A 12,822-nucleotide genomic window follows, 5' to 3' on the forward strand; every position below is an offset into this window, starting at 1 on the left:
AAGGACTAAATTGGACTTTTCCTTTTCTTATATAGCTTCATTATACTAGCATTGAAAAGTGAGTCTGGAATGAGACGTGATGAGTTCTAAGAGCTCTCGTTGAAATTGGGGATTAGGTCAAAAAAAGATAATAAGAGAGATGAGTTTATATTTAAACATCGTAATATATGTTTTGCACTCCATAACACATAAGTAACCTTATTACATGCACCTCACCAAGGTCATGTTTGTGTTTTTTGAGTCATTAGGATCCTTGAAGCATTCACCACCAATCAATCTAGTCTTTCAAGGATTATGTTTACCAACTAAGTCCAGTTAAATGTTTATTAGGTTTATTCTTTGTCCCAAGTGACAATCATATGGAATGTCACCTTAGACTCAAGGATGAAAATGGTGACAATTATTATCTTTCACAAGCTTAGTTAGTATCAATATTCTTTCTTACAATTGCATTCTCATTGAAAATTGCAGGAAAATATGTCTTATATGTCTACAATTATGGTCATAATGTTGTTAGAGAGATTGTCAAATCTGCAATATTGTGATTGTGAAATACAATTTAAAATAATAGTTGATAAAAATAATCTTTAACATACTAAATTGCTTGATGAGAATCTTTCAATGGCTCGAAAGATATTTTACTCTTTTTTTAAAACAACACCCATATAACCTTGTCCGTGTGCAAGTAATAAACATTGTGTTAAAAGGTTACCAATATATTTTTATATACTTCTATACTTTTCATAAAAGTAAAACATGGTGTAAGTATTATCGTGAAGTAATTTTCATTTTTCCGTTTTGTTTTTATTTTATATTTTTAATTAGTACAAAATAATCACATAACTTTAGGTAGCCATCACCAACACATTAACTGTATCTCTCACATTAAATTGAACATTATAATAAAGATATAAAATACACTTAATATAAAAGAATTTAATATAAAATACACTAATATAAAAATACATTTTAATTTTTCAGATTTATGAATAGTCGCTAAAACCTTTAATTCAAAACATATATTCTGCTATTCAACTACAATTCCTGGAAGAATTTTTTTTAAAGAAGGAACCAAAAAAATACAATTCCTGGAAGATTTTTTTTTTAAAAGGAACCAAAACAATACAATTCCTGGTTCTGTTTTTCTCATTACGACATTTTCATGATAGGCCCAGTAATGGTGTCTGGGCCCGTGGGCTTCTTAAAGTGGTAAAGGGCAGCTTTAAAATAGATATTGATGAAACGACGCGTTTTACGTGAGACGTGTTGCTTATGTAGTTATGTTGTCTTCTTTTACCACCTCAATCACAGTAGGGTTTTAGGGTTAGCAGTTTCACTAACCTCTTCTTGTTCTCACTCACCAAAGAGTTCAATCTCGTCCCAATAACTCCCCAACTTCAAAGATATCAAAGCAACTCGCGACACGGTACGATATTTTATTCCTTGTTTAGAGTATTTCCATGCCCTGTTCTTTTCAATAGTGATATGCAAAGATTGTTGAATTATATGTTTAGTTTTTCTATTCGGTTCTGCTATTTATAAAAATATTTATTTTTTTTAATTTTATTGTTTAGATAGTGAGATGGGGGCTAAGGCAAAGAAAGCTATGAAGACCAGTTTGAAAAAGGCTAACTCTAAAAAGCAATCTGATGGTGCTGATTTTTTGGTACACAATCTTGTACCCTTAAATTTCCAACTTTTTATTACGGTTAGTCTCGGCGCAACGAAAAAGTTGTCACTTAGGGATTACATTGCAAATCCCGGAAATAGTCTTTCTGCTTGTGGCTATGGGCTGCCCAGACCCCAGCAAGTGGGAGCCGAGTACTATGCCTTTTTTTGTTGTTGTCAATATTGTGTTTATTTGTTTAATTTTTTACCCTCGATTTGTTGAAGCCATTGGAAGGTGGCCCTGCTGTTAAAGTTCCCGAACAAAAACAACCACGGGAGGGTACTGCGAAGGTTTTGTATGTTGGTAGGATTCCACATGGGTTTTATGAGAAGGAGATGGAAGGTACAACTATGGTTTTATGTTTTATGATTTTCCAGTTCTAGAATGTTTACTTGGAATATGTCTTTGTAATGAGTTTATGTGGTATGTAGGTTATTTTGGACAATTTGGAACCATCAAGAGATTGAGAATTGCAAGAAATAAAAAGGTCAGATTCTTCAATTTATAGTTCCTTCATATATGTGTTTGTTTAAATGAATTGTGGCATTTTTAACTTATCTGTTTACTATTCTATGGTAAATGGTAATTGTAAACTAATTGAGTTTTTATGTAGATTGTTTCATTTTGATATTTACTTTCTTACTCTAACACTATATTTGGTTCACAAGAAAAAAGCTAAGGAAAGAAAAGTTGAGAAGGGAAAAAGAGTAGAAAACGTGATGATTTTTTAGTTGTTTGGGATAAGAGAAAATGGAAAGAAAGTGGAGAGAAAAGATTATAGTTATTCTTAATAGCCTTCTTTCGCTTGCCTGCCATCATTTCCTGGAAGATAAAGAGAGTTAGGATCAGTATTTTGATAGTTTTCTTTTAATTGGTTTTTGACTTAAGGAAGGACATATGGTTTTATGGTTCCTGAGCCGGCTAGTTACTTGTATCATTAAATACATGAATTCCGTGATTTCTATTAGTTGTTTAATTAATTTTTTCTTCAATTATTAACATCGGTTTTAGTTACTGTTCTTGTTATTCACTACATCTGTTTTGTCATGTTCAACAGACTGGACAATCAAAGCATTATGGGTTCATAGAATTCGAGTCTCCAGAGGTAGGAACTGTTTCATCTAAACAATTGATTACATTGTGACTTATGGCTATTGTCTTTGTTATAAACTTGCGTTTCGATGTACTAATGCCTTGCTTTGTAGGTAGCAAAAATTGTAGCTGAAACTATGCACAATTATTTGCTTTTTGAACACCTTCTCCAGGTTCACTTGATACCTCCAGAGCATGTTCACCCAAAATTGTAAGTCTTCATTCTTTTTCCACATACACACACATATATATATTGATTCAGGTTTCATCTCAAATTTCTTCAGCGATGGTGTAATAAAAGGGAAACAAATTATTCATAAAAAAGGAAAACACTGTAGAATGATCAGGAATCCTTCAATCCCCTAAAATGTGGGAAAGAATTGTCTATAATTCAATTAAAAGACAGATAAATCAGTATACGAGCTTTCCAACCAACCTGGATATCAGATAACTAGTTTTTTTAATAACTTTAAGGATTATAGCCCGACTAGTTTGACTACATGTGTGCACAAGCTGAGTAACTCTATTCTAATCCTTGAAAAAGACACCTATTGAAAAGGTATCATGAGTAGAAATTCACATGGTAGCTAGCATGGTAGTCAAAATCGCGATCTTACTCGTGAGATCGTCCGATCTTACGATCTTCAACACCCAACCTGTGCTCGATCTCAGTTCTGGACACGGCTCCGTGAGATCATGTGGAATCGTCGTGTTGGAGCGTAGGATCGGTTGAATTGACGATCCTGTCGATCCCATATTCACTCTTCTTTGCCTCTTTCCATCTCTGTTGTCTCTCAATCTAACACTGATTTGTAAGATGGATGAAAGAAGTAGAAAGATAGGAACACAAAAAGATCATCAGAACTTCTTGTTCTGGTTGTGAGATCCAGCACACCTCTTTTCTTCTACCCGTAAAAAATATTGTGTCCTGATGGAAGTAAAAAAAGTATTATTATGATTTTAAAAGGATTATTGAAACCGTGGCCTTTTCTTTGTAGGTGGAGAGGTTTCAATTACCGTTACAAGCCACTGGATACTGTTCAAGTTGAACGGGAGCGACATGACAAGGTATCTTAGTTGGATGAAGAAGAAAATACATCTCCTATATTTTGTCTTACTTTCAACATAAAATAAATTGCATTATATTCTGTGGTGTTCTGTTCAGGAAAGAACATTGGAAGAGCACAATAAGTTGGTTGAAAAGATTCTGAAGCGTGACAAAAAACGACGGAAATTGATAGAGGCTGCTGGCATTGATTATGAAGTCCCCAAAATTGTTAGTTTTTTTTGCTTTATCTGCCTTTATCAATCTTTATTATTATCAGATATTGAAAGTCAATATCTTGAATTGCTCTCATGTTATGTAAATGCCATTGCAGGTGGGTAATGTCCAAGCTGCTCCAAAGAAAATCAAGTTTGAAGACTAACTAGGTAACCTCTTTTCTTCTTTAAAAGGAGGTTGCATGTATTAGTATATGTCATGCATGTATTAGTTGTGTGCATACTATTAATGTCTTGTTCTAATTTCACTATGCTTCTTACCTTTAAGTTAGATGATTTTGCTTTATATGCTGTTATTGGAGAACACAGTTACTGAGGTGGTTTTGTTACTTATTTCTTCCCTTGTAGATGTGTTAAGGAAGATTCAAGATCTACCATGTCATGAGGGTTGGTAAACAGAAGCTTATGTTTTTGCATTACTAATGAATTATTATCTCTTCTTATTCTCAAAAATATGACCGGATCATTATCATATATTATTAGCTTATGTTGCACTTGATCTTTTAGTGAAGAATACATTGCTTTTTTCCTTCAAATGTTTGTGGTAGAATTGTAGAATGTGGGCAATGCCAGATTTGCATCTTGCTTTGGAAACTGAATACTCATTTTGGTCCCTTATAAATTTCCTCACATGCTGAATTGATCCACGAAAAAATAAAAAAACAAAAATATTACTTAAAAGATCGTAAATGTAAATCAAAATGATCCCATAAATATGCTAGAAATGGTTATTTTGATTCATATAGGGTTTTTTCAGTCTTTAGGTACCAAATTGACACAACTAAAAAATTTCAAGGACCGAAATATATTTTACTTTCTTTTAGGTATAAAAACACAATGGAATTACTGACCCCAAAAAATTTAAATATATGACAAAGCAAATAGATTTATTTGATTTTTTCTATTTTTCTAGAGGAAAAAATCTATGTGCTAATAGTGTATATGTTGATGGTATATAATCTTATTTATATTTAATCATTATTAATTTTTAATAAAATTAATCTAAATAAATGCCAGATGCAATAGACAATAGTAATATATAAATCTTTATAACTTGATAGTTGATAACCCATTTGAAATTTGGATGTTAACATTCGTTTGGAGGTAAGCATATTTTATTTATAAAAAATGGACCTGGTCTAGTTGATTATAAAACTTATATAATAACTCCTCTATAAAATTGTCTTATTTTTTTTGTCAAAATAATAATAATTAGTTATTAGGAATTCACCTAGTTTTGATTTTAGTTTCTAAATTTTATTGATTAATCTGGATCTTCAAATATTTTAATTTTTTTATATTTTATATTCTAGTGACAATTTGATTCAAACATGTCATTAATTGTTGACATAATCAACCGTGGTTGATATACTATCACATTATTAATGAAATGACAAGGATCAAAATATTAAAAGAACATTATTTTTCTAAGGAACAACACTAAATATCTTTTTTAGGGATAAAAAGAATGATTAAGCCGATAATATTAGATTTTTTATTAGATACTTTTATATATTATAATAACAGGAATTATAGAATATATTATGATGAGTTAAAAAGAAATTTTTTATTGATTTGATCTTCCAACTGCTGACTGGTTGCAATAACAATCATGTTTTATATCTTAAACGATTTTTTTATTAGACAGTTTTGGGCTTTTCAGAAAAAGGTTCAACCAAGTTGATTAGTAATAACTACAATAAGCGAAATTTTTAAATTGAATGCTTTGCATCAAAAACTAGGAAATGAAGAAAAGACAGAATTCAGAAAAAAGTAGAAACATGGATGACGATTGATGAAATATGGCGGGTAAAGTGAAAGAAAAAAAAGTTAAAAAACTAATTAAACAAAATGTAAGTGAAGGATAGTAATGACGAAAATAAAAAATGTTAAACAAACCCATAAAAACTATACGGCAGTTTAACTGAATAAGAAATAGACATGCCCCATCATATTTATTTGTTTAATTTTTTAACTTTTTAATTAATTTGCATTCTTATTTATTTAATATAATTATTTATAGTTACAATGTCATTTGATCCAACCGATTGGTCTAACCTGAAATGGAATTTTCCTGATTTAATGTTCGGTTCAATTTTCACAAAATATAGACTACAAATATCCTCTACTGCTAAGTAATTTCATTTGAGAGGGAAATATTCACATATAATTGTCTAGCTTTTCAGGTGGAGATTATTTTCATCTATAAAGACCGGAACATTGGAAACTTTATATAAGGGAAATCGAACATATAAGTCACATTTTAGAAGCTTTTATTATCCAATAAGTGTTTTTTATAATATCTGATAATAATTACACTATTTACATTACTCCCTTCATATTAAAATACACATGTCACCTTTTCTTCTTTAATTTCTTAACAATGAATGAATAATTTTGAAATATTCGAAAATTTTGATAAATTTAATAGTTATAGCTCAGCAGCACCAAATTCCAAGATTGAAAGATGAACTGCATACTCTTTCCATATCCACTTATCTAAATCAGAATGTGACCTTCACGCTTGGATTTCGCAAATATCTTCAAATTTATAAATGAATATTTAACGGGAGGCTTCTATAAAGTATATTTCGTATGAATGATATGGATAAAGTGTATTAATGTAGATTGTTAAATATGATGAATCAAACATAAGAGTTTCCATCAGAAATTAAATTGTACCTTATGAGATGAAGTGTCATCCACGAATCTGCAAATAACTGATATAACTTTCATGATACTGGGAAATTCAATCGAATAACTCTGTTGTTACATATTCTCAAAGGCCAATAAAGGATGTTAACTGAAGTGGGAAAGTAGACGAATGTATTAGATTAACCATGTGTGACCCTCATGACACAGTTTTGCTCAAGTCACAAATCTGCAAGTAAAATAATCACTCATATTATTAAGGATTTAAAGGATGGGCTTTGAGGTATTTCTTCCAAATGATGCAATCATCTTGCTTCATTTTTGGCTTAAACATTTGGATGATGGTTGTTTGGTATATAAGGTTGTGGAGGAATCATGGAGTGTTAAATTCAGACAGAGTTAAATGTGGAGGGTTCAATTCAGCCAGATTTGACATGTCTTGAAAAACTATAGTCAATAGTTGAAAATCTTAAAGCATCTAATACAAAGCTTATGATCAAATAGCAATATGGAAAAATCATGCCCAGATGGGAAAAGTCATAATAGTTTTTTAAGTTCATGGAAAACTGCATTATTACCCTGACAAGCCTAATGCATGTGATCTTATCAGAGATAGAAAAGTAACCCTTAGAGAGGCTCATTCTTGAGTTAAATATTAAATGAATCAGTGAGAATTGTCTTCAGGATTTAATACAGATTGTTAGTAAGCCAGTTAATTTGTGATTCACATAATATATATGGTAGGTATCATTTTCAGACACAAGTACCAACATCTATAGAACAAAACTAATCATTTTATTAAAGACTAGTATAAGACACTCATTATGGACAAATTTAAGGAACAACAACCTACAAAACAATGATAGAGGTACATGGTGGCACTTGAAATCAACATAAATCTCAGTCAGCTAGTTGCTTGATTTATCCCCTCCAAACCCATGCATGTGGCTTGCATCATCGTAATGCTTGTACCACTACAACATTTTCCCTATATCTGTTGTAACCATTCTCAATACCAGGCTGAAGCTGATATCAAATTTCTGTTCTTCCACCCCAACAACATGGCCCCATCCTTCTCCACTAGTGTATAATGTTCTGAATAGCACCCCAGGAGGCTTCCTATAACAGAATTCACATAAGAGCTCAATGGAGATTGACGGAATCCGGCCATTGTCAACCTAGACTTCCACTTGCCGAACAATTCATGCCTCTCTAGCCTTTCCTTCCCTTCGCAAGCAATAATGTTCACAATATCGCGAGCGAGACAATGTTGCTCCACGTTAATCCGCTCTTTGCTACTTCTCGGGAGAGTGACATCGATGGATTCGAAGATCGCCAAGTAGTAATCTAAGGTTTCTATAAACCTGTTGAAGAAAGGAGTGGTGTTCGTGTTCGATTCCTGCTCCACCAATGTGGTAACCTTGGGAGAAAGTGATTTGACTAATCTCAGAAGCCCATCCCTTGGGTTACTCAAATCAACACTCTCATCAGCAGTGTGGTGGAGTTGCAAGGGAAAGTTCACAGCCAAAGCCTCTCCAGGCCTGATATCAAGCATATCTCTTGTTACATCTGGAGCAAAAACAGGCACTCCATGAAACTCAACCGGGATCCCGAATTTCTTGGACATCGTGGCCAGTCTTTTCCCAACTATCTCTAGTCCATCGCCACGAGCATATTTAGAAACAGGGTCATCAATCCCTGTGATCCTCACATGGGGAGCTCCACCAGGTCTTGCTGCAAGAGCTTGAAGAAGAGTCATCCACTGAGTTCCCTGAGCAATCTGAAAGTCTATGATGTGAATTCGATCCTCATTTTTGCATGCTTCAGCAATAGCACCATTGGCAGCCATGTAACCAAATTTTAAGTACGGGCAGATTTCAAACAACATTTGCATGTACGAGAGTAATTCTTCGCTTTCAGGCTCTTTGCACCTAAGGGCGCGATAGATGCTACTCCCTGATGCTTCCGTCCTTGCAACAAGCCCTTCTACCATATAAGCACCAAGCCGCTGGATCGGCTCACCACTAACAGACACAGCACTTCTAGCCTTTACTATCAATTGATCAAAACCTCTCATGTTGTTTTCAGACAGGGCTTTGGCACAAGCAATCAGCAGTTGTTTCAAGTTGCTTGATGGAAACCCTTGCAGCTGTACTTCCTCCATTGATTTTTGTCGTTTCGATGCATGTACAACATCACTTGATTGCCTACAGCTAGTTACATAAGATGGCTGAGTTTGAATATATTGTGAACCCTGGTGCTCATTGCTCCAAGAAGTCTTTGATGTGGTAACTTCATCATCATCGGGGGCCATCAGAGCGCTTTCGAGTTCCAACAATGCATGTTGGATTTTGTGATTCCAATTTGCATTCTGTAGGAGAGAGCTCCTAGCAGAATATAGTTGCAAACTGTCATTAATACTGTCCACAGATGAGATTGACCTCTGCGGATAATGATTGGTTTCAAGTGAAGAGTTACAAGACAGGCTTACACCTGATATGATTCTCGAAGGGCTGTTCTGCTGCTCGGGGCTGCCACTCAATGCAGAAAATGTATCAGAATCAAAATAAGTGGAAAACGGTGAATTAGGGGAGTTCCCTATGTCAAAATTCAAGGATCCAAAACTGTTGGGTAGTGATTGAATAGTGGGAAAAGATGACATGTAAGGTAGTCCTGCACTTGTCAAATTGTAACTGAAAATCCGCTGCGAGTCCATTCTATGATGGTGGCATCAACTGCTCTATATAAGAGATCTTAATAATCTGAATAGCAAAACAGAAAAACACCGGCCTCCAAAAACTCCGGCTTAATATTTTTCTCAGGACTTAAACCACGATGCTTTCAATAACAGCACATAAACCTGAAATTACAATATAGAGAGGCACTTCAGAATATTTTTACAATTTGGATATCACAAGCTAACAACAATTATCACAATTTCCCTTGATTACACTTGTATTACCACTCTTGTTTCAAAAAGTATAAGAACTTTTCTTGATGTTTATGTTATCAATACACTTTTGAAGTGAAGAAGGGAGCAAAGAGATTTGACATAAAGAAATTATTACAAGTTACAACCAAAAGTCACAACTCCTCTTATGGAAGGAAAGAGATAGGGAAGCAAATTCCTAATTGCTCTCATTCCTGGTGATGAGTTTCATGTGAAAAGAGCATATAAACTATCCACTACCAATGAAAGCATAAAAATTGTTTCAAACTCATGAATCTCTCTTAACTGTTTGTTAAGATAATCCGAGATCGGATGAACTAGCTTTTCGGGTTGAGTTAAGTGTAGTCATTCTAATGCTCTCTTTAATGTCCCTCCAATTATTACCAAATTATCAACAAAATAACAAGATTTTACTTTCAGATCCAAACAGCTTCTGAAAGCAGGAACAAACACAATTGGAATTTGTAAATAAAATAACATAACAAAGTTTAATTTATTTTGGGGAAAATCCAACCAAAGAAGACGAATAAGGAAAGAATAATGAAGAATGAGAACAGTAAACATTAAAAAGCTGAAAATTGGGAAGATTTTTATACAAAGAAGGGAAACAAATAGACAGACAAATTAATTCCAGACAACAACCGACCTTAAAATGGAAACAAAGAAAACATAAGACCAAGGAAAGTGAAGGAATTGTACCTCAGAAAACCAATCAAATTCAACTGTTTCCTGATTCAAACTTTGAACTCTTTGGCTTCTCGTTTAGACTATGATATAATTCAGTGTTCAGCTTACAATCTTTTAGTAGTATGATGTTTTTTTGTTGTGTTTTAATTTGGTTCAACATGTTTGGGTACTTGGTATATATAGAGAACAAGTGTTTGGTTGTGGAGTTTGACGCAAGAGTGGAACGGATAAAAGACGGTAACGATGAAAAAGGGTTTTACCACACGTTTGGGACTTCTTCACTGTAGAACATTCCTACGTTTTTCCACGCGGCTAGTCCTCTCGCGCTCTATTTTCTTATTTATACATTAAATTCCATAAATCAATCCTTATACAAATAAACTTTTAAAGAGATGGAAATAACGAGAAACAAACCCGGTTGATTGAGGCAATTCATATCATCTCTAAGAATATACATGATATTAAAATTTATATACTGACAGTATAAAAATTTATACATATATACTCAATTATTTACCATTTATTTAAATTTAAAAAATTAAGTAAATATCACTCGTATTGATGCAATGATAATATATAAAAGTCATATACTATCAGTACATACATGTTTTTCTCTTCTTAATTAGTATTTATCTACTTGCCCAAATTGTTAATAACTTGGTTGTGAGAAATTAAATTGTTGAATTTAACCATGTTTTAAGAAAAAGTAACATGTTACATACTTTATGTTAAGAATTAAGCTTACGGGTCATAATAGTTTACAGATTTTGGACATTGTTCTGATAGAAGGAGCTCAGATCTTACTATCTTAGAAATCAATATGAACAAAAGAAATATGATTGTAATAAAATAATAAATGATGTAGTGATTCATAATTTCATATATTCACGAACAATTCAATTAAAATTTAAAAAGTTGGGCATAATGGATAGATAAATAATTATCTGAAGCATGTTAAACAATATTTTATTTGTCATATGTGTGTGAAACGTATTTCAATGAAAGAATTTTAATCAGGGTGCAACTCAAGCTATTTAAGTTTAAAATGCAATAAGTATCTACAAACAATTGAAAATGCATAAATTGTAAAAAGATCATTACAAAGATTCTGCGAGATGTGACACCTCAAGCTATTTAAGTCGCATGTTGAATGAGTTGGGCACAGAAACACTAATTTAAACGCGCTACTATTTTATTAATCTAACTATTGCAAGACATACTTGGTCAAACTGGCCTTGGGAATAATTTAATTTTTATTCAACCTATTTTTATGTAATATTATTAAAATTCCGAATATAATTAAAATAAAAAATTGTTGTTAGCTCCACTGTATATAAAAAATTTGATTAAAAATAATGAATCAAATTCATTTGAAAACATATCAACTCCATAAAATAAACCTGTATAATAAGATATATATATATATATATATAAGATTTTATATTATATTCGTTTTTAATTAGTATTGATTTTTAAATAAAAGTCATATAAATAAATGATAAATAATGTATTAAATTTTTATAATAACAATAAATAAGTATTAGATATATGAGTGTTAATAATTAAAATATGAGTAATTACTCATTTTAGTCCTCATGTTTTTCGATCTTACCCGTTTGGTCATTCAAAAATTGAAAAATCTCAAAATGGTTTCCAAAAAATTTAAATATGGGTCAAATTAGTCTCTATCAAGTGTTTTAAAATATGCTAAAAATGATTAATTTGACCCACATTTAAAATTTTTGTTGTCCATTTTGAGTTTTTCAATTTTTGAAACACGGTAGAAAAACATCAAAACTAATATGATTATTTACTCCTAAAATGATTGAATTAGACAAGTTGGCAAATGGGTTTTCCAAATTTAACCCACCAGCTACATGAGTTAAGTTAAAGTTGCATAGATTTGGCCAACTTGTGTTGGTGAATTTGGTCAAACATTTTTTGTTCACACTAGTTATGACTTAGCTTGATTTTATGTAAATTTTATAACTAAAAAATCTATTAACGAACTTTTTCTGTTCCAACTTATTTAAGGTTTCAATGTTTACAAAAGTCCAATTAAATGACACATTACTAAAAAATGATCTACGCTATGAAAAGTATACATATATGTAATAGTTTGTAACTTAGTACAAAATTAATAAATTTATTAAGAATTTCTTTAAGGTAAGTCAAATGGGGTATTTTAATTTATTTAATAACGATAAGCTTGTTTGGAAATTGTGAAAACACATTTACTTATGCCCAAAGAAATTATAAATACACAAAAATTTAGTATTATTTATTTTTTATAACTTCAAATATCATTTGAACACATAATAAAAAACAAATTATTATTTTTACAAATAAATACACTAATTAAAACATAAGATGACTATAAAATAGTCTTATATTAGAATTGATACATATAAAGTAGTTAGTAAATCATTTAATCTACAAGAATATTATATGTATTACTGGTAATAAAGAGTACTTATCTTCATATATAGAT

General features: G+C 31.8%; 2 protein-coding genes across 6 annotated transcripts; one reads left to right on the top strand and one right to left on the bottom strand.

Moving 5' to 3' along the window:
* On the top strand, positions 1,288-4,572 carry LOC109357668 (uncharacterized RNA-binding protein C1827.05c-like). 4 transcript variants are annotated; one of them, XM_019601660.1, is made up of 11 exons: positions 1,288-1,426; positions 1,579-1,666; positions 1,894-2,011; positions 2,101-2,156; positions 2,727-2,774; positions 2,875-2,972; positions 3,760-3,829; positions 3,927-4,037; positions 4,141-4,192; positions 4,312-4,346; positions 4,407-4,572. In XM_019601660.1, exons 2-9 carry the CDS (start codon positions 1,583-1,585, stop codon positions 4,186-4,188), a joined length of 633 nt encoding a protein of 210 aa, XP_019457205.1. In that variant the 5' UTR covers positions 1,288-1,426; positions 1,579-1,582; the 3' UTR covers positions 4,189-4,192; positions 4,312-4,346; positions 4,407-4,572. The 4 variants fall into 4 exon arrangements, with proteins under 4 accessions (XP_019457205.1, XP_019457204.1, XP_019457202.1 ...); XM_019601659.1 differs by having other exon boundaries at positions 4,315-4,346; XM_019601657.1 differs by lacking the exon at positions 4,312-4,346 and having other exon boundaries at positions 4,391-4,569.
* On the bottom strand, positions 7,471-10,491 carry LOC109358687 (scarecrow-like protein 21). 2 transcript variants are annotated; one of them, XR_002108995.1, is made up of 3 exons: positions 10,344-10,491; positions 7,651-9,554; positions 7,471-7,592 (listed from the first exon to the last, which is right to left on the bottom strand). XR_002108995.1 is itself a non-coding variant. In XM_019603075.1 (2 exons), the coding sequence occupies exon 2, from the start codon at positions 9,408-9,410 to the stop codon at positions 7,704-7,706; it is 1,707 nt and encodes a 568-aa protein (XP_019458620.1). In that variant the 5' UTR covers positions 9,411-9,554; positions 10,344-10,491; the 3' UTR covers positions 7,471-7,703. The 2 variants fall into 2 exon arrangements, 1 of the variants encoding a protein (XP_019458620.1); XM_019603075.1 differs by having other exon boundaries at positions 7,471-9,554.

This window comes from Lupinus angustifolius, chromosome LG10 (genome assembly GCF_001865875.1).
Source record: "Lupinus angustifolius cultivar Tanjil chromosome LG10, LupAngTanjil_v1.0, whole genome shotgun sequence".
NCBI classification, from domain to species: Eukaryota; Viridiplantae; Streptophyta; class Magnoliopsida; order Fabales; family Fabaceae; genus Lupinus; species Lupinus angustifolius.